Genomic DNA, 22998 nt, shown 5'->3' with positions numbered 1-22998 from the left:
GAATTTCGTACCCACATTAAAAAAAAAAAGGGGGGAGCGAAATGAGGCCATTTCCACAGCAGGCATGCTGCAAACTAACAACTGATCCTATACCAGTGAATCATTTAAGAACATGGGGCCCTTTTTTTCTTCCTTTTTTGTTTTTTTCCCAAAGGAAATATACAATTCTTATGATGTAGAAATGTTTGAGATGTGATTAATTACTTCCTCAGACAGGTATTGCCTGTGGCTCTGGAAAAGAAGGAAATAACTGGCAGTCCTTTCTCAGCAAGAATTTAACCAAGCACTGTCACATGAAAAAAAAACAAAACTCTTTTGTGTCTGTAGTCATAAAAGCTCAGACATAGCAAAAGAGAAAAGTGGGACCAACTTGCCAGGCAAACAGATGCAGTTAAAGATTAAACACGGCCCTTTTCCACCAAAAGTAGTGTGTACTTCAGTGTGAATAAAACAACTGGTAGTATGCAGTGCTACTGACAGGAGGGACTATTACTGAAATTTATTCCCATAATAGATGGCAAATTCTAAACTTCTAAAATATTTCAGCAGCTTCTGAAAGCAGCAAAGAGTTGAGAAATGGAGTATACCAGGTCTTCTTTCCAAATAGGAGGGACTTATTCCCACACTGACAATGAGCAGCAAGGGGGTTACACACATGCAAACAGAAACACATCTTTTTTTACTGTCTTATGGACAAAAATTAAAGGAAGATTCTGTATAAAACTTCCTAATATGCAGTCAGGGTAAGAAATCTAACTAGTATTCAGGAGGACAATAATGACTAGATAACATTGGATATGTATGAGAAGTGAGACTATATTCCAAAGTACTCTCAAATTTTATGTTCCTCTGAAAGACAAAATGCAAGAACATCTGGCCAACACCACAGAGCTCTGTAGACTTCAACATGTGCTCATTAATGAAGCTGGCATGACTATCTGACACTTTTCCCTAGCATAAGAGTTGACATTACAACAGCTGTGCACCCATAAAAAGAAAAATTCAGTACTACAATTGAGAAAACACGGTTCTCCAGGTAGAATACTGAAAATGTCCTGCTTTAGAAAGTTGCACCAAATTGCAATTGGAAGCACAATTTGCAGTAAGTACGTGCATCTTCAGATCCAAGAATAGGATTTGTATCTATAGTTTTAAGTGGTAAAGTATCGTAGAATTTATGTTAACTAATAAATAACTAGAAATTCTGACACTACAGTCAGTTTAAAAAACCAAAGCATTAATTCACAGAGCTACTTAAAAGGTAAATATTCTTGAGTTGTAATGGTCTAGATTTGATTACCTCAAACTAAAGATACCAATACTTAACGTTTACCCAGAGATGCCAAATGTGGTGCTCTACAAAATTAAATCAATTTCATGGCAACACGTGAAAAAAAATACGTTAAGAAGGTAATAACAGCCCTCTATGTTTGGATCAAATATCTAACCCCTCCATGTGATAGGAGTCAACATGCTTCAGAATTAATTTTTATAGACTCCTTTAACCTTTCTATCCCTTGCTATTCCTTGGAATCACAAGTGTTAAGTCACTCAAGCTTGCCTTCCTTACAGACTTGTATTAATTGACAAATATAGGGAATATACAATAACAGGATTTTGCTGGTCCTTTCTGAAGAATGTTTATACTTCAGCAGGGTGATGAAATTAAAACTCATTTTACCTTTAGGTGTTGGAATTGGTCTCTCAAGTCCATCCACATGACCTAAGGGGTCATTTGAATCTGGAATTTCCATTTCACCTACAAAGAAAAAAAGATTTTGTTGAACTGAGGTGTTGAGTTAACCTCTCTGTTAAAGAGCATTATAACAGTGAGTTCAGCAAACACATTCAGTCCATATTCTGCTTCCAGAGCAGCAGACAGGAAACATAGCACATAAAAAACACGTATCAACAAGGTCAGGATTTATCCATTGCAGATTAGAAAACTCTACAATAATTACTTTGTGGATTACTTCGTGTTTGGCAAAATATACAGCATTAAAAACTACATTCCAGTTCTCACCAGAATAAAATTCACACATTTTTATGAAGAATGCAAACATTTCCTGGAAGCAATTCTGGCTTAGCAAACTAAGCAGTACCTGAGCTTTATTGACAGTCTCAGCTACAAAATGACATAAATTTGCTTTTGAATTTACATTATGGTAATTCAGATTCTATCTCCAGAGGTCAGGCTCATCATCACTACTTATCCTATTCTCAGCCTCATCCCTAAAAGATATCTTTAGCAATGAAAATGTAACAACTGTTATCCAAGGATTTCAAAGTGTGAGGAAATAGACAGACATCTTCTGTATGTGCTCCTCTTTCATGTCTAACATATCTAGCAGCCTGCAGAGAGTACTTTCGGGTTCCTTTGTATTTGCAGGTCTTGCAAAACTCCAACCACTATAAATCAGGAGCCAACCTGTTTTCTCTCCCTTTTGAAAATATTGGGTAAGGAACAGAACTCAACTTCTAACTCAAATAAAGGTATAGATGTGCTTTAACTAAAACAACATCTAAAATTACACCTCCTGGGGTTTTTTTATATTTTCCAATTTATATTCTATCATCCAAATTCCTTACATCCTTAGCATATCAACCAGATATGTAAATCTAACGTCATCAAGATCCAAAGTGAAAGATCTGGACTTCATTGTAAGTCTGTTAGGGGTGTTCACAGTATTGTTTTGTGTGAAATGAAGCTAGAGAAAAGGCTCTCCCTCTTCCTTTTGTCCCCATTACCCTTCCTTCAAACTAACCCTACAATACCACTCTGACTGCAAGTCTCACTGAAGAAATACAAGTAACTTCACCCCTGTCTTACACCATATTATGAAAGAAGAAAATAATTCAGACTCCTTTGTTTTTTGTTTGTTTTTTCACCCATTATTTGAGGACAGATTTAGCTAACCTGCCTTTACCAGGTAAAACACAGAAATCAGAGACGCTCTCTACAACAGGCTGGGTCTGAAAGTCTTGTCGTAGTACTGTCACCTTGTCATACATCATCTCTCCCTTTATCTCCCATTGCTTGAAGTTCTTTGCCTGGCAATAGTAGAGATACCACTTGATTTGTGGTCTTATTCCCAGATACCCCAATTAGAGTGATGGTGAAGATGGTGTTGTACCCTTGGTAACACACACTTTCAATTTGGAACAGCTAAGGCTTGGGCACACGTCCTCCATCTTCTGCCACACCTAGCATTAGCCAATGGAAATCATAGATAATATTCATCTGCAGACTGCAGGGAGAAATGGACATGGGTGGCCAAGCTGGCCATTGCCAAGCTCTGCCATTGCAAATCCCAACACAGTGTGTCTTCATAGCCCTGCAGGCAGGGTACAGATTAGCGCCTGACTTTTTAACTGTACTGAAGCTTTGTCGATTTATTTGATTCAGTGTGAAGTGGTGAATGCACTGTTTGACAGGCATATTCTGTCAAATTTCAGGAGAGATACATCACATCTTGTGCTTACCAAGGGGCAGCAAGACCTCTATCCCTTGCTCTTGCTTGACCTTCTCTGTGTCACACAAGAGGTTTAGAAGGCGCAGCAGCATTTACTGGCCACAAGGAAGACAAATCCAAGATGAGACAGAGCAAAAAGAAGAGTAGGAAAACGAATCAGTTTTTTAGTCCACAAGTACTTGCCCATATTTTATTCTGCTGATCATAATCCACCAGCATTCACAGGATGGAACATTATTACAAACCTGTTCTTAAGGACACTAAACTGCTTGACACTCAGCTCTCTGGACTCCAGGCTGCCTGAGATCTGTGAAACTTTTGGTTTAATACCACACATTCAACTTTAAAAGAGCTGTTTCTATTTCTTCAGTAATCTCATGGGATTTACAACAGAAAAAGACATTAGAAGTCAGGTAAATGAGCACAGAAATGTTCTCCTCTCTCATCTCTCCTTCCCACACCCATATATATTATTTTTTTTAAGCTTTTCAAAACTCAGGTGGAAAGAAACAAAAGCATTTGCTGTTCTGAAAAAGTTTCACTAATAGTTTTATGTGATTCACTCTTGTACTTGATATGCTTCTGTCTGGAAAAAACATTAATCTCCAGATGTGCTTTACCAGAGAACAATTACAAACCATAGACACCACCTATCATCAAAATCTCCAGAACTAAGAAAAATTAAAATTAAAATCCTTTGTATACTTTGCAAGTTATAAATACAAATCAGATCTGTCACTTAAACTTGTTTTTATGAAAGAAAAATGTATATTTTCTGTAATCTGCAAAATGCCACTTCAGCCACATTTATGACAAATTCCAAGCTTTAATCCTAAAGTTTCTGTACCACAACTTAAAACACCGAAGAGTTATTATCAATTTGAAAAATTAAGTTTTTAACACTATAAAGGCAACCAGCAAGTCACTATAACAAAATAAAACCTTTTCTCTTGCACTAAAGAGAATTTTAAAATTCTGGATTCCAGAACTTAAAGAAAAGTGTTCCTGTTGAATATTATTTTCCGTGTTTTCTGGTTTTACATTAATAACATAGTATGTTTTTCCTGCTAGGAGTGAGTCCATGGTGTTTACCTCAGCAAACAATAATTCTCGTAATATTTTTTTTCCAATTTTCCTAACTATAGCACAGATGCACCCTGATCACATCTCATCACCAACTCTCTCCAGTCTTATTCTTGTTTGAAGACCCCTACAGAACCATGCTCCTGTCTACTCCTGATTTTTTATTCCCTTTTCTCACTTCATTTAATCAATATTTCTGTAAGGGTATTCTATTATGCTTTTCTTCTTCCTACTTTTGGTATCTTTTCCTAGAAGGATATTCATGTGTTGTTCTACTCCCTGAAGTAGAAAAAAGTCCAAGAAATAATTTAAGGTGCCCAACTTTCACTGTCAGTTTTTATCAGTAAAAAACTAGTACTAGGAAAAACATAATTGTTCATTAAACTGGTTCTAGACATCACAAAGATGTCAGATAGTCACATCTTTTTTTATATCTATAACAAACGCAGAATTGTTATACAATGCTAAGAAAAGAGGTAGACCTGCAAAACACAAAACTGGAAGAACAGCAGCAATCCACTATACAGTTGTTATTAAAAACTGGTGAGAAAATAAATGGTCAATAACTGAACCTTAGATGTGACCTTACCAACTCACTCTGCTCTCACACATGGAGAACATTGAACATCGTGTGCTGCTGACGCTCTCTCACTTCAAAAAGGGTACAGAAGAGTTGGAAGAGTTTCAGAGAAGTCCAATTCAGTGAGAATATTTACCTATAAACCAGGTTTTTTACTGCTGCTAGGGTTTGTCACTCTGAGAAGCAGATGGCTGAGTTCAATGACAGTGAAGCTCTATGGAGTTATGAGCTCTACACAGTGGATGGATCAAGCTCTTGGAAAAAATGGCAGTATTAGAAAAAATAGCAACCATCAATTTCAAAACAAAGGTATAACAAGGTAAGGTTTTCTCAGAGGAGATGTGGTTAGACTAAGTGCAGAGTTCAGATGGGCTACAGCTGAGACTGGGTTCAATGAGACCTAACTATCTCACAGAAATCCTATGTGGGCATGGAAGTCCCCAAGTTAAAAATGGCTGGAGGCTGGGTAAATACCCAGCACAGAACAGTACTATGTACCTGGATCTCTTCTTACACTTTTACTTCAGCATTTCCTTTTTTGCAGCCATCAGAACCACAACACAGCATTGCACAGATGCCTCATCTGCTCCTGTGTGGCTGTTCTCACACTTTTCACTACCATATGTTCTCTCTGCAGACATTAAGTGTATCACAGCTTATTTCTGAAGACCCACTTCTTCAATTTACATCTGCAGTGGGAGTGCGACGTAGAAGAGGTCATGAGTGCAGTGTCCTCCTTGCACATTGCATGACCAGACAAAACTTCAACAGAACCAGAACTCAGCCTGAATGTCAGTGGCCAGTATGGGACAAGGCATGTGCCAGATGTGCCACGTGTCAGATACTAAGGAATACTTTATTAATCCTCTTTTCAGGGAACACAGTCAAGCAAAATGCAGATGCTGTAAATAGTAACTCCTTTAAACTGCTCACTCACACAAAAATTATTCCTTAACTTTTCAAGGCAGTAAAGCAAGCCATTTCACCTTATGGAAAATCCCACTCCAAAAGAAAACCCATATTTAAAGTAAGTATAATAATCTATATTTATGATGTACAAAATGCATTCTGTTCCTTTGATTTATTACAGCGAACTGCAGCAAGGGGACAGGTGATACAGAAAATTATTTTCCTGCTTATATATGAACAATTATCGCTTACTTTTAAATTTCCTTTCTCCTGAAAATATGAGGAAGACTTTCTTACCGACAAGATCCAACACAGGTAGCCCCACCACTCTATTTTATGCACCAATGACCAACAGAATACAGAAGGAAATATCGAGTGTTTTTGAGACAGGAAGGTACTTTTACACTTTTGGAAAGTAAGTTGCCCAACTGATCACAGTATCAACTCACAGGGCATACACCACTCATCATAAAAGAGCCAAACTTTTTCCTCTGAAATGGCTATGATTTCACATTCATTACTTGAGAGGTAATTGCAATAAACAGATTCCAAAATGCTCATGGCCAAAAGCAGACATCAAAACAATGCATTAATCTTCATCAAAAAGCCAGTCACAAGGAGGGGGTTGCCATAATTGAAACCAGGGACAAACCAAGGCCTCAGCCTCACACAGAAGGAGAAAAATAGGATTCAGGTATTTTCAACCAGAGTGGGCCTGATTGAGTTAGAGCAGTTAAGGTCTGACTGATGCAATATCCTGCAATGTTAGTAACTGTCTTTCATTATTTGCAGAGTGCAGATGAGATCTTAAAAGATGAGAAATTGCACAGACATTTCCTATTATTTATTAAAAAGCATAAAAAAAGGAGTGCCAGAGAATTATAGAGCTATCAGCTTAACTTCAATTCCTGGAAAAATAATGGAACAAAGAAGTTATTTTTAAGCATTTACAATAAAGCAGAGTGATGAGTAATAGCTAAAATAGAAGCCAACGTTGACTTGGCTTACACTGATTAGAATCGGACATAAGTCAACAATCTCAAGGTATTGCAAACAAGGCAGATTTCACACAGAACACATAAACAGCAGTAATCTTCCCCATCTACTCAAAGCTAATAAGGCCCTAGACTACTTTCTCCAATTTTCTGTATTCCATTTCAAGATGGATGAGGGTAAAACTAAAATACAGTAACTTGCACCATGAAGATAGTCTACAAAATGTGACTAAGAAAATAAAAACATAATAATTACTATGCCTTCTTGGTCTGAAGAAGATTAGCTATGGACTGAGAACCAGTATTCTTCAAATACAGAGGTCTCAGTGGACAAAATTGTCCAGTGTGGCAGATTTGGCAACCTTCTAATTCATATGATATTGCGCAGGTAATAGATGCTGCTTCTCCCAGGTGAAACAGATCTTAAGATCTTTTCCAATCTTGTGATTCTATGAGGAAAACAACCATCCTTCTACTATTGTATTTTAAATCCCAAAGCTTACAAATAAATCCTTCAACACTAAAAATTGCACAGGTCTGTAATTAGGAAAACTGCAAATTTTTGTTCCGATGTTTCTTACACTCATCAATAATCCTGTTTCTGTAGCTGAAACCATTTTCAGATTTAAGCATGAATATGCAACCTTTGCTTCCTGCGGCTGTAACCTTTTACTCGGGTACTAACTTTCTTCTAATAACATAAAATTCCCAAACTCTCTCTTTTCAGCCTAATACTCTCTAATATTCTGTTCTTTTCTTCATAAAACTTTGTTGACCTTCTGTCAATTACTAGCCTCTGGAGCTCCCAAACAAAGGGCCCACTGTACCCTTTGATTCAGCTGCCAATCTGATTACTTTGGCTGGGGAAGGCAGGCTGCTTGGGTTGCTGAATCAGGGCCTTTCATTGAAATTTCTCTTTTCCAACATCTGCAGCCCCTGGCAACCAATTGCAGAGTGGGCTTGGCAGACCTGTAAAGGGTGGTGAATAGGCTACAAAAGATGCAGTTTGTAGCATAAAATCAGTGCACCCCTTTCATAGTGATGGCAGATTAGAACCTTCACGGCACACCTTCCTTAAATGCTGCAAGCTTCACATAAAAATAGCTGAAGGTGGGGGAAATAACTCTCACTTTCTGTTACAGTTTCTCTACTGAGACAACGGTGAAGTCTGCAAAACAGTTACTTCTTAGCTGGTTATCAGCTCACAAAGCATACTCTTCATAGGTTAGTATGTTAACTAATTAAATTTATTCTTTGGCCATTCAAAATTCTTCAAAATTACTTTCAGCAAAATTCATTTCAATAGAAAGTTCTCACCACAAAGCCATTAGAAAGGGAGTAAGCTCTTTTAAGCATGCTCTGTTATAATATCAAAGTAACATTTAAAAACTGTATTTAAAGTAAAAGCAACACCAGCCTACAAGTCACAGAACCTTCAGAAAGCTGGTAAAAACCACAGACAATAAACCTTTAAAAAAGCCAAGGTCGAGTTATACAGAATACATTCCCACAACTCAAGAGCATTCCTTGTTAAAGCAAACATCTTGTTTCATTAGCATGGATTTTCCACTCTACACACTTTTTTCTGCTTTACCTAATAGCTATATTGAAATATTTTCATTTCAGTAAGTATGAGGAAAAACATTCTGTTCCATAACGTACAGGACAAAGGCAGGTACAAAGTTTATGACCTGTACCAATAAAAAGAGTATAGTTATTTGGATCAAAAATATATCATTAATTTAAAATAAAATTTTAAAAACACATAAATGTTAAATCACCTTCATTCTGCACAGCAAAGATTCATTTCTCAAACACAGGTTTAGAGAGATACAAAATGTTGTATTTTGTCAGTTAAATGCATAAAGAAGGAATCTGCATAGTGCATTAATCTCTGTTACTGTGAATGTTTGTTCACAGATTGATCCAGGATAGACTAGCAGTGTGTTTCCAAATACTGGTTCAATGCAAGTGCATGATGAAAAAAACACTTTATAAATTTCACAATATTCCTGTAGGAACTTATTCATTAAATTAAATGAACCTTATAAACCTACCATCAAACCACTCTAAAACAGTAAAAAAGATCAGCTGGTCATCAGCACAAAACTACAGAGAAGGAATGATTCTTCATTTTCACAGAGAGCTGCAATGAACCCTCAAAACAGAAAAAAATATACTGAAGACACAGTTTATCTTCTTAGTCATCAACCAGGCGCCCTAGCAAGTAGGGTGAAGTCAGTGTGAGAAGAACGAAATCAGATAAGTCATTATTAACAGGGATTCAAACACAGACTTCAATGAATACCTTGATTTATTTCAATGCCTCATACTGTTAAAGCGTATTTTACATTAACCACACAGCTGCATTTTCAATTGCACAGTCAATCTTTATCCTCTCATTGCACAATTCTCATCATAAACCTTAGCTATTAAATAACTTAGATTCTTCCTCCTGCAGCTCCTATTTGCCACTTAAAATGAGAATTCAGAAATGCTAGTGAGACAAACCAGAGATAAGGATTTGTTCAGATTTCAGTCACAGAAGAAGCCTTATTAACAGCTGTCAAAACATTACAGTGAAACGAACAGGACCCATGGAAAAGAAGATACTCATTTTAAGTCAACATTTTTAGAGTGCGACTAAGTTTTGAAGCTGTTAAGCTTTGGATTACAAATTATTCTATTAATTCACAGCCAAAACACTCTGATAAAGTTACAATAAAGTCCAGGTCCTCTTATTTTAAAATGCAAAGTGGAGAACATTTAACAGAACACAGCCTATATTCTGAAGGGATATTCAAATCCTATTTTCAATTCTTAAGGCTTCCTGCAAAGTCCTGGCCAAGTCACCTCAGGCCGGATTAGAAAAGAATTTGATGCCAAAAGATGCAGACAGATGTCTACCAGGATTTTCAAAAGCATGTGGGCACCTGAATCTCCTGTCTGCAGTAAATATCCCTTAATCTTTTGTACCTCAGTTGCCCAGAGGCTGAGAGGGGAAAAGGTTAGCTCCCTGATGTGGTTCCTAGTGCAGCTGCATGAGTGTTCGAGTCAGCACAAAGAAGGGAGCAGCATGGAAGAAAGAAGCTAAGATGGGGAAAAAGTGGAAGACAGTTTTTGGATGACTGTGGTGATTTATATCACTACAACTGATCACAGAATTTCAGACAAATCTGTGACAGAGAAACTCCAAGAAAAGCAGAACATAAAGCACTATTTGGAAATAAATTAAAATAATAAAACTCTTCTGAATGTTTAAAAAGTAAGAATTAACTCCATGGTATTTACAGTGAAAAATACCTGAGTTTTTTTAAGCCACAAAAACATTTCAATGTAATTTCTAATTTAGCAGAAATGTAACTAAGTCTACTAGCTATCACAAACAGCTTTTCTGTACAACTGTATGCTAAGCAGTCAGAGACAGTATACCAGGGAGCATATAAAAGCTTTGAATCATAGAAAAAAAAATGCCACAAGTAATTGTAGATTTCATAATGAGTGGTATTTGTTGGTAACATATTATACTTTGGAAAAAAAAAAAGTAAAGCAATTGTGGGTACATTCCAAAGCTCTTCACCACCTCAGTTGTAAAATCACAGTTTAAACACAACCAGTAGAGGCTCTGAACACACCTGCAGTAGCTCAAAGAACACCAAGCAACATGATAATTATCCATGGCATTATTACATGATTGATTATTTTACTGCTTCTGGCTGTGAAAACAAAATAATCTCAACCAAAAGGTTGAAAATAATCATGATTTATGAGTATAACACTCCATCAACTGGGATAAACAATGATTTTCACAGTGCTCTTTTTTTCTGAAAGAAAAAAAGGAGTACAATCCAAAAATGCCAGTCCTGTTTGCAGCCTTAGGCTGAAATGTTTAACACTTCAGTTCAGGAAAGCAACCCGAGTCAGAAAAACACTTGAAAATGGGCTTATTTCTAAGCACTCTCTTAAATGCTTTCCTATATTTGAAACAAAACAACAGTAATAAACTCCTTCAGCCTAAGAGGCAAAATAAAAATAGCACAGATCACAACCAAGTGTAAGAGAATACAGTAGAAGTTATTACCTATACTAATGGTTATTCTGACTGGGTTGACAACTACAGCAGAGGAACTACGGTAAGTGCAAAAAACCTCTCCTATGTGTTGTTTAGTTTTCACTCTGTAATTGTATCTCACAAGCAGGAATTGCAGCACCAGCCTTTGATGGTAGGGAGGCTACAGCTAGCTACTCTCCCCTCTGTAAAACAGTGAGAGCAAATAGCATGTTCATATTAATCAGAGCAGTTTTTGTATTATTTATGGTAAGTATTATAAACATCTCCCTGACCAGAAGTATACAGTGGAAACCAAAGAATAATTAATTCTCAAGCACTAGGAGCTGATACTAATTTGAGAAACCTGGGCTCCTGAGCAGGGTTATCAATACTTTAAGAAACCAAGGCTGGCAAGTGAGCTAATGATAGGGCATTATTCATCCTTCAATAAAATCATTAAATAGATGTACATGCCTTTTTCTACCACCAAGTATTACAAATAGATGTTCATGCTCTTTCCTATCAAAAAGTATCACTTATTTTTTAAAGACCCAAGGAGATAGAATACTATACTGGCTATCTGAAGCTTTACCTAAGCACTTGGGATTTGTCTGCTCTAAGTCAGAGTAGACTGGAATTTTACAAAATTACTAATATTGCTAAAATTAATATCAAATACTGTGTTCAAAGAGAAGTAGCTGATCATGAGTAAAGTTTACTTACTATTGATTTTGATCATGACCAGTAACAAAAATAAGTTAAATATACCAGATTCAATAGTTAGAGAGGGCAAACTTCTCTTTATCATAAAGTATTTTGGTTTTTAGACCAAGAGTTTAAAAATCATTATTTTCCACTGGAAGTTCTCTTTATAATGAGTAATTAGCTATGGTCTGTGTAGACAGAAAATATTAATTTCTCTCCCCCTATGAACAGTACAGCTCTGAAGGCCATGGAGCAAGTATGGAGAGAGAAAGTTGATGTGCAGTTGGTGCAGCCAGGCAGGTCACTAGTGAGCACCCCCACCACTTTTGACCAGATCAAATATTGTTGTGGCTAAACATTACTCTGTGTGCATACGTGCATGCGCATGTGTGAACATTTGCCTCTGTGACTAGAAAAGGGAGGAAAAAGATAAGAAAGTGTGCCATGGTGTAAAGGAAACTAATATCTGATCTATATTTTAGCCATTGAAAAATGCAAACCAGTTACTCTAACCAGAAATTTTAAATATATGTTTTTGTTTTAGTAGGCTTTTCTACATTTTGTGGTATGAGGTTATTTATTTAAATAATACTAATAGTATAATTTAAGTATTATTTATATCTCTTCATTCGAGAGTAGATATCTAAACCCCAAATTATTTCTGCTGACAAGTTTTGTCCAGTCTACATAGGAAATATCTTCTTCCTACTTCAGAATCTGTTTGACTTCTTGGATTACAACTGAATGCATAAAGTGAAGTCATAATGGTAATAATGCTCTGAAAGAAACTCCCATTTCTCTTTCTGCTGTTTTTTAAATACCTTTTCTTCTACAGAAAGGGGATAAAAAGCTCAGATGCTTAAGTGGACTTTGATATGGTTCCTTTTTGTTATTTAATTAACAGAGCAAAACAACAGTTTTCTGGACAAAAAGAGATGATATATTATTTGCTTATGTTCTTCTCATGAAAAATAATGCAACAAGAGTAGATACCTGAGGTGAAAAACAGTGTGTGTGGAATGCTTCCAGATGTGGATACACTGTTTTCAATGAGTGGATAGTAAAAGAACTAAATGAAAACTCGGTCAGAGTCCCATTGACAATAGAAAACATGGTCATAAGGATGCTTAGGAAGCCTCTTCTGCTGTGCCTGCCTGAAAGCAAAGCAAGGAACAGCTTCCTTAACCCTGCAGTGCAGAGAGCCCAGGCATGCACCCATTAGCAAGCAAGCTCAAAGCACTTAGCAGTTTCCACCCAACTCACCTATTTCCCTATACCAGGAAGGAATTTCCTGAGCTCCCACTATCATTGCTCATTACCCAGTTTAACAACTCTAAGCAGCCTTAACCATTGTATTAATGCTTTGTTCCAGCTGCAACATTCAAGGCTGCCATGCTGCCATTTTAATTGTCCGAAAAGAAAAATTGGGTACAAATGCCAGTGCACTTTCAAAGTTGTACCTTCTCCATCGAAGAGCTCTGAATCTTACATGTATAAACTCCTATTTTGCAAACTGCAAACTTTGCCACCTTTTTGTTGCTCTGACAGCAGGACTGACATAGTTTTTTTCATCACGTGGTCAGTCTTCCTTCTATGCCATCAAAAATACTGTGGCTGTCAAACACGTGTTTTCATGACAAGCAAGTGAGAAACAATTTTACATTTCAGGGTTAACTTATGGCCCAGTTCAATGACCTTGAATTCGTACTTACATATTGAACAAAACTTGTCTTAAAGTCACATACAACCACAGCTTGATGTGTTTTCAGAAAAGCACTCACTTGAAGTGATACCCTCTCATTTTGAACAAATGCAACAAAAAGCTCACGTCTGATCATGCAGACATGATCACAGATGGGAGTGAAATAAACTGTGAGGATGCAGCAGCAGTTACCACTGGAAAATTGGTTGGGTCCACCCCTGAAGTGCAAAGAACACAGAAGACAACAGTAACTGCATGCAAATGCCGAAAATGCTGGTCTTCATTCCTAACCCTTCTGAGCCATAATGCTAACTCTAATAAGAGGAAAGGCTGCTAGAAGCAGAATACATCTGTTCGCACAACAATTAAAGCAGACATTATAGTGGAGAGCAACATTAAGAAATGACACGATTCTAGGTACTTGTAGGAATCTGAGACTTTTGTTGATAATGAAGCTTCAGTGAACGTGTCCCATTTTGTGTGATGTAGACGGAATTAACATTTGTACAGCTGCCACTTACTGTGCAATATAAAGACAGAAAACTGCTAAGCTTAACAGGCAACTTCTTAATGGCAAATGTTCTTTATTCTCAATACTGGATATTTTGCCAAATATTAAGTGGGTTTCCTCTGGTTTTAAAAAAAGTAGAATCAAATCTTTCCATCCTTCCTAGCACATGTAGTAAAAACCACTTTCTCTGTGCTATGTGAATTTCCCAGGTCTAGTTGCTACAGAGCCCATCAGATAGTTACCAGCTTGTTCTGCACTCCTGCACAGGCTGTGATCTGTGGTATTTGGCACAGCAGAAGATTCAGAGAGGGAACTGCCACAGATGGAGAGGACAGCAGTTTGAGCACACCCTGGACAACTGAGGGGCTCAGTCAAGACTGGAAGGAGTCAAGCGGTAGGAGCAGGAGTGGCATGCCCAGTCAAGCAGGATGGAAGAAAGCAACTCGCAATGGTACAAGACAGCTGGCTGGCAAGATGGCTTGAAAGCAGAGTGCATTTCTTCTCATTCATCTCACTCTTTTGCCGCCCACACAAGTCAAAATTAATACAAGGTGAACAGTTGTTTCCTATCAAAAGTGTGACTGCCTGATATGAAATACACCCAGCCACCTGAATTTAACCTGGCAAAGCATCAGAGTGATAGAAATAGTTATCTAATGGTCGCCCGGAGGCTCAACTTCATTTATAACCTTTACATGACAAAAGACTACCATAAAAATTAGCTACCACTAGTTATCTTTGCTGGCAGGCACAGAGATGCCATCATTAAAGTGGTCAGAGTGATCTGTCATCTTACCTAAGACAAGGAAACTTCATTACACGTGCAGCAGTTTAAAGAAAACAGAGCTTTTTGTTCTCTACTGTTTTCAGGAATTAATTTCTCAGCACTTACCTTTTAAAAATGTTTGTTATTTATTACAATTTTTTTTTGGTGAACATCCAGTTTCTCTTCCTCAGTCTGGGATTTGTGAGAATCTACATCTTTCTGTACGAAAATTCAACTACAGCCAAAATTTTAAATCTTGATAGAGTACCTGAATTAGAGGTAGCAGTTACTGTGTTAACTAATTGTATGGAAGGTTATTTTTCCTTGTATATATGCATGTTCTCATGCTTTGGGAAAATATTTAGGAAATTTTGTTCAAAGAAGGAACTGAGATGCTAAGCACAACCTAACCATTAGCTGTCTGCTGTGGCACTGAATAAAAGCATCTTTGAAATGTCTGGAGTGGTTACTTGTATGTGCTGCACTTTCTGTTGGTAGATATGAAATTAAACATCCACTACAAAAAAAGCTTCTGCGGATCCTCTACTATGTTCACTACTTACTGCCTTTTAGACTTTCTACAAAGCAGCCAACTTGAAAGAGACTGGGTGATTTACAGTCCAGCTCTATGAATGTAGATAAGATCTGGTCAAAGATCTAAAACAAAACAAAGAACTCTGTATTACACTTAGAATGGATTCTCAAATATTTAAAACTACTATGACCCAGAAAACCAAATGATTGATATATTACCCTTGACCATGTCATTCTTGGCTAGTCTGTTTTGCTCTGCTCTGTCTCTGTATTCTGCTTTGTATAGATTAATCTGAAATATCTAACCTCTCTCATTTGATAAAGTAAGCACTGTAGAGATAATTGGTTATTAAGTGCTCTGCTCAGTTACTTGGCTGTCCATATGTATCTCCTGACTATGCAATACAGCAGACATTGTTTTTGTGTCACTATTCAGAAGAAAAATATCATTAGAAAAGCCTAATGAAAGCAATACCTAAAACATATTCTAAGAGTATTTATTTTTATTTTGTGTATTGATTCAATGAAATTATATATTATTTGTATTTTCTCCTACTTGGAAAAAAATGAACAGTGAATTAATTTATTCATCAAAAAAAGAAAATTCTCTATATATTTATACACATAACTATATCCAGTAATACTAAATACTAGTCAAACTGAAGGAAATCTTATTTATAACACAAGGTAAATGAACTCCATTTTCTCCTTATATATGCCTCTCTAACACAGTGGTAAACTTGAACACACAAATTTAATATGTTAACCTAAACCTAACAAATGAACAGAAAAAATTTATTATGCATATAGAAGAAACAAAATAAACTGCTTTACATATACATATTTCTTCCTCCTGTTTTTGTCTTCTTCTTCATGAAAATAAGTACACAAAAAAAAAACCAGCCCTCCCTGAGAAACCCATGAAAGAATCTAAATTTCCATGAAGAAATTGGAAAAGGAGTCAGAATTGAGTACCTGGCACTGCAATTCTTGCATGCATACAACAGCTAATAGGAGTTTGAGAAAAGAACAATAACAGATGAAGTCCTTAATTGGCATGAAACACTTTTCTGCGTTTCCTGGAAAAGGTCTACAAAATGGCAAAGTAAGATTAAATTACAGTGATGAAGAAGGACATTCACAGACTGCAAAATTCAGCTTTGAATAATATTCTGGCCACAGCACTGCCACTCAACTTTTAGTAGTTACAGAAGAACTGAATTCTTTTACCATAATCCACTTTCCCACCCACCAATTACCATGAGACAAAGGCTACCACAAACTTTCGACCATTTGGCTGGGCAGGAGTTCGTGAAATTACTTCATATACAAAAGAGGTAGCATATATACGGTATTACGTTACTGTAACAAGGCTTTTAGGCAGATTTTAAGTGACCTTATTGGCCCAAGTCATAAAATGGTAATTCTTAGTGGACTTACAATTTATGGAGAAATTTGACATGAGCAACAGCCCCTTGCTGCTTTAGTTAGTATAAAAGGCTATGGCACATTCTTATTTACTGCATTCTAATTCCTATCCTTTTAATTTATTTTTTAAAAGATATTTGTAACAATGTTATTCATAGAACTCCAATAGCAACAAGCAAATTGATAACCAAACTGTTTCATATGCACTTTGCTTTCTAAATAATGAATACAGCACATAACTCCAACCTCAAAGTGCTAGCATATCAGCTACAACCATTATATCAGTCAGGTCCTTATAAGATCCAGTTATGTCAGTTCCCTGCAAGTGTGTCTAATGAGGTATATTCAGCAAAATCATTTATTATAGAATTCAAGTATGATTAAAGTACCGTAGCTTTCCCACATTCCAGTGACTAAACATGCAAAAGTAGATGTTTAGGTGCAGTAATGCTTAACACAGAATAATAAAGTAAGGTGAGTTCCAAAACTGGGAGAAACGAACAACACTGAAGAAACAGATGTTCCATTAATACATTACTCCGTGAGTGATGTCACCACCAAAATGTTGCTTTGACATCAGTGAAATATCTCCAAAAAAATTAAGGGCTGTTTCTCTACAAAGCTCACATGGCCAGCTGCCCTGGCGAAGTGTCTCTACACCAATGCACACAGCATGAGCAACAAACAGGATGAGTTAGAAGCCACTGTGGTATTCAAAAGCTGTCGCCTTTTTGCAATCACTGCTACTTGGTGGGACAAATGCCATGTGTGGCTCTTGAGTGCAGTTACCAATGGCTCACAGGCTGTTCATAAAGGACAAGAGAGGAGGGAGGGCTGGAGGGCTTGCTCTCAACATCAGGAGGTGGATTGAGTGTGAAGAGCCATCTCAGAAGAACAGCCATGAGCAGGCTGAAAGCCTGAAGGTAGGAATCAGAGTCTAAGGCAACAAATGGAACCCTGTGGATAGTGTCCACTACAGGCTGCCTGATCCAGGGCAGCTTGTGGATGAAGCCTTCTTGCTCAGGCTACAGGAAGCATCGTGCTCAAAGACTTTTGTCATGCCAAGGAACTTCAACCACCCTGACATTTGCTGGGAAAGTAGCACAGCAAGCTTTAGGTAAGCCAGGAGACTCTTGGATAACTTCTGGAGCCAGGTAATAGAAAGCCCTACCAGAGGGGGCGAGATGCTGGACCTGCTAGTCACCAGCATGAGCAAGCTAAATGAGGACATCAAGATTGAAGGCAGCCTGGGCTGAGGTGATCACGCACTGGTGGAATGTGCAGATCTGAGAGATATGGCAAAGATCAGACAAAGAATGAAGAATTTTTAGAAAGCAAGCTTCCAGCTTTTCAAGGAAATAGTCAGTAGGAACCCGGGGAAACTGTCCTCATGAACAAGGAAGTAGAAAAGAGCTGGCAGATCTTTTAAGAATCCATAGATTAAGAATTAAGAATTCCATAGAGCACAGGACTTCTCAATTCTCTGGTGTAGGAAATCAAGGAGGGTAAGAGACTGGCATGGCTGAGTAGCGGAGCAACAGCTGGTCAAACTAAAGGGCGAGAAGTAAATGCATAGGCAGTGGAAGCATGGGCAGGTATCTGGGGAAGAGTACAGGGATGTAGTACAGTTGCATAAGGATTGGTGACCAAGGCAAAGCTGGAGCTGAACTTGGCAAGGGATGCAAAGAATAACAAGAGAAACGTTTCTACAGGTGTGTGAGGCAGAAAAGGAAGGTCAGAGATATAGAAGGTCAGGCATATTTCCCCTGCCCCTTCCCAAACCTCATAAGCAAGGCTGACAAACTGGTAAAAACGGAGGAATAGAAGGCTGAGGTACTCAACCAAATTTTTGCCTCAGTTTTTCACTGGCAACCCTTCTTCTCGCAACTCTTGAGTCCACAAGACCAAAAGTCCCTCCCACTCTAAGAGAAGATCAGGTTTGTGATCACCTGTCACTAACCTGCTTTAATTCTGTACCTTTTCTCAGTAACACGGCACAGCACCTTGGTAGTTTACGATTGCTTGTGTGGCCATTTTCAGATTACCAGCAGTAAAGGAGGCTGAAGCCAGGTGGGGCTTGGCCTCTTCTCCCAGGCAAGGTACAACAGAACAAGACAACATAGCCTCAAGCTGCACCAGGGGAGGTTCAGGTTGAACATCAGGAAGAAATTCTTCACTTTCTGGGGATTGTCAAGCCATTGGAATGGGTTGCTCAGGAAGGTGGTGGAGCCAATATCCCTGGAGGCACTCAAGAAATCACTGGACAAGGAACTCAGTTACACGGTCTACTCGACAAAGTGGTGTTTGGTCATGGGTTAGACTTGATGATTTTGAAGGTCTTTTCCAAGCTTAATGATTCTGTGATCCTATAGACATCAGTGTTTCTGTAAGTATTCTGAACAAGAGTCATAAAATATAGACCATTTCCTGTGTATTTACTAAATTCCCAGGAGTAAGGATATATTTCACCTCAGTAGGTTCATGTTCAGTCAGCCCTCTCTCCCTTTCCATCCATCTTTCCCAATTTTCCTCCCCCTCTTTCTCCCTTTTTCCTCCCACCCAAGGAAAGCTCTTGATTTTCCTCATGTTTTCACTTCATCAATTTAAGCCAAAGGGCTTGCATTAGCTATAGTGAAAAACACTTAAATTTACTGACATAGAAAGTTTTGTTCTCACTAAAATTAACCAAATTCTAAGGTGTGGTCAAGCCATTTTCCACTGTGGTTCCCTTGGGTAACGTGTATATGTGATTATTTTAGGGTAGAGGGGACAACTGACCTGCTTCCATTTATCTCCTTGGATATGGGGTCTTAAAGACTCAGGTCCAAAGGTCATATATCCCTCAATTTCCAAAGCATAAGAAACAACAATCCTTTTAGATTATGATTTAATTACATGCATACTTCTGATTCAACTAGTTTTTAGAATTAAATTAATTTTAAATCTTAACATGTCAAAAAATTAATTTCAAATAATATTTTTTTCTCTCCTATTTTATCCAGGGAAAAGATGCTTATGACCAGACTTCTCTAAAATGTTGACTTGTTACTCATCAAGCAGTAGAGCATTGGGCTCTGTTTACACCACTGCAAAGCTTAAGGCATTTCGTGGAATTTTTTCTTCCAGATGTTGTCCTATCAACGTTTTTACACAGCAGAAGAAACATAACAGTCAAGTCCTGCCTTTTGGCAAAATGACAAAATAGACATACATTAAATGTCAGCTTTCTAGAGTTTACATCACTCACACCCTTCAGCCTACAAGGACCTACAAATTACAGCTGTCGAAGTTTTTGCATAACCTAAACTTTCAGCTCTAGAGAACCCTTACTTGTCTACATTTATTTATATTCTTGGTAATGGAGTGGTTCATTATTTATACTAGCTGTTTAAACAGTAACTGGGTTGTTTTAGGAATTGTGCATTTGTGCAGAGATGGGCTGTGCAGTTTATGTGTCTGAAGGAAATCATCGACAAAGTAAGTAGAAATAAAATTGTGCAATTGTAAGAGTAAAATATTTTTCCATAAAATCTTTTGCAATAGTTTTTGCAAGCAAAGAATGTAGATTAGCTTACTTCTCACATCTACTAGTCATGTTTTTTGACTGCTAGGATTTAACATTGTTAAATCTATAAACAGACACTGCTACATTTTCAAGCCTCCTTTCATTTTCAGAAATGTATAACTTTGCTCATGTATAAACAGCTCTGGAGACGTGTTATGGAAGAGTTATTACCTACATACTAAACAATCTCCTAACTCTTAAAACTGAGACTGGTGCTCTGCAGACCTTCAAAAATAGAAACGGGTGAACCTTTTCAAATAGGGAGCCTTTTGATCTTGCTGATTCAAGAGTCCCCAGAAGTAGAAATTCTTGCGTCTCTTATCTCCAGCATTTTGAATGCATGTTTCCCTTCAAAATTGACAGCACCAAGAGAAATGATCATTATTTGTAGGCAATTGGAAACCTAAACAATGTATGAATGAAAGATAGTCTGTATTACATTGCAGAGAGCATCAACATAGGTAGGAATAACCTGCATGTGCATAAATACACACACAGTAAATAATAATTCAGAGTTTTTTCTCTGCAGTCTCACTCCTCCAGCATCTTTTAAGCATGCACCTTTTAAAAGATATTCAAAAATGTAGCAATTTGAGTAATTTTCTGAAAACTAGCTCAAAAAAATTAATAAAACAGCATTCTGGATGCCACATTTCAGACCTCACAAAGCACATAACAAAAGTTAAGGGTTTCATGATAAAACACTGGTAGTGACCACGTACCCTGCACAAAGGTGAGTGTTTATGACCTTGGTGAGATGGGATTTCCATTTCCTTTAATGAGCCAAGACATCAGACTCGCACTCTTAACTCACACAAACACAGAACCTGCCCCTGGGACAATACGTCTGTTTCTGCGGAAGCATAGGAAAGTAGGTGTGGAGAAGGGGGAGGAGGGGGAGATGGGGATGGGGGCCTGCGTAACCAAACCAAGACAGTGATGGCATCTGTGGTTTAGCTGATCTTCAGGTGAGAAAGAAGAGGAAGAAAAATACAGTTGTGAAGCTTTGCATTGGGAGTTGATGGCGGCACCCCAGTTCCCTAGCTCTGGGTAGCACTGCGTGCATTTTTGTTCCAGCGGTTGACACCGTCAATAGCTCTGATCACTGCAAAATACTCTTTTCCAATTTGCTCTCTCTGGAACAATGGCTCTTAAAGCCACAAATTACAGCATATTTTTCAGAGCTGCTTGGGTTTTGAGTTTGGTGGGATGGCAGACGTGTTACCTCAGCTTCCCTGTCATAACATTTAATACCGGCAAAAACAGTAAATCAGGCGCCAACTATACCAGAAATCATCTGTGGTATTTAAAGGCATCTTGTTTACTCCTGTCACTTGCTTCTTCATTAAGTCAACAGACACATATCAGACCTACAACATGTGTGGGCAAAGTTAAAACTGCCTTTCCACACTGAGAGGCAGGATGCAGTGTTTAGCCAAAGGATCACAAAGCAGGCAAATCTGATGGGATAGTGGAGCACGGCTGCTGAGTGAGGAAGGGCATATATGCCAGCTGTATGGTCCACATCTGGCTGATCAGCCACATTCCTTGTCCAGCAGCAGGTATTGCAACTTCACTCTGGCTAACCAAACAGAGCAAAGGGAAGGAATTCCATATGGAGATGAATTAAAAGACAGGCAGGACAGAGGGACTGCAGGACTCTACAAGAAAAGGTTAGATGTAATGATATATGGGTAGAGGGAAAAGAAGACCCAGCAGGAAAAAAAAGGAAGCCAGCTAGCAAATAGAGTTCTCAGCAGAACACCTACTTGCATGCCTAGTATAACATAAGCTCCTTTAACCATACTGCCTAAGCCTCCAGCTCTCACATAGCTTCAGAGACATGAAGGCAAAAAGCAACCCAAGTCTTGGAAAGCTTTTTAGAAAATATATGAAGCCAAGGGTTAAAGGGAAAAATAAAACATGGCATCTGAAATATAATTTGGAGTCACAAATAGAAAGCTCTTGATGGATAAGATACAGGGCATCAAGTGTGCAACTTCTTTGCACAAAGACATTCACAATTTGAAGTGTACACTGTTTTATTTTTAATCCCAGGCTAAAAAGATTGAATCTGCATGAATACTAACATTGAGATGATTTCTAGAAGAATACACTAATAGCTTAATTTATAGATGAGAATGAGAGATGTTCAGATAAAATACTTTTTAACCATAAAAATGATTAAAGGTTGAACGGCTAATCCTCTTCCTGGAGCTTTTCAATTTCTTAATATCTGTGAAAATGTATTAACTGAAACTCATTTGTTGCAGCTGTAAAGTGCCGTTAAGTGCCAGAGTGAGTCATTTCATTAACTCCTGTTTCTAAAAGAACAGCTTGCTAATTCTATAAAGTCATTCAACCTCCTGGTAGCTCATGTGAGGAAACATAAGCCAACCCAAAGCTTTCCCAGCCACTCTTTTTGAGAACAGACTGGCAGTAATAGAACCAGAATCAGGGAAAGGGAAAACTGCATATGGCTTTTATCTGATGTCTTAGCCTTTCTCATAAGGAAATGTAATCTGCACATAGAAGGCATTACACTTTAGTCAAAGTGCCTGTTTATGTATCTGCCTCAATTCTGAGCAGGGTTTTAGCTGTACTCTACAAGTTCATTAGACCTACACAAGCCAGTTGTTTCACAATCAGAATAATGGCGCTTCTGCTGTTACAGAGAATGAGAACATTGTTTTGGA

General features: G+C 37.8%; 1 protein-coding gene across 2 annotated transcripts in view; it reads right to left on the bottom strand.

Annotated features, from left to right (window-relative positions):
* The window catches only part of ROR2 (receptor tyrosine kinase like orphan receptor 2), a 144045-nt gene that overhangs the window by 43745 nt on the left and 77302 nt on the right, over window positions 1-22998 (bottom strand). For both annotated transcript variants that reach the window (XM_039567432.1, XM_010399985.4), the window contains exon 2: window positions 1682-1759. In XM_039567432.1, coding sequence (XP_039423366.1) covers window positions 1682-1759 — 78 coding nt within the window. The remainder of the gene's footprint in view (window positions 1-1681; window positions 1760-22998) is intronic.

This window comes from Corvus cornix, chromosome Z, assembly GCF_000738735.6.
Source record: "Corvus cornix cornix isolate S_Up_H32 chromosome Z, ASM73873v5, whole genome shotgun sequence".
Taxonomy (NCBI): Eukaryota; Metazoa; Chordata; class Aves; order Passeriformes; family Corvidae; genus Corvus; species Corvus cornix.
The sequence above is the reverse complement of the archived record's forward strand: the minus strand, read 5'-3'. Positions and strand labels throughout refer to the sequence as shown.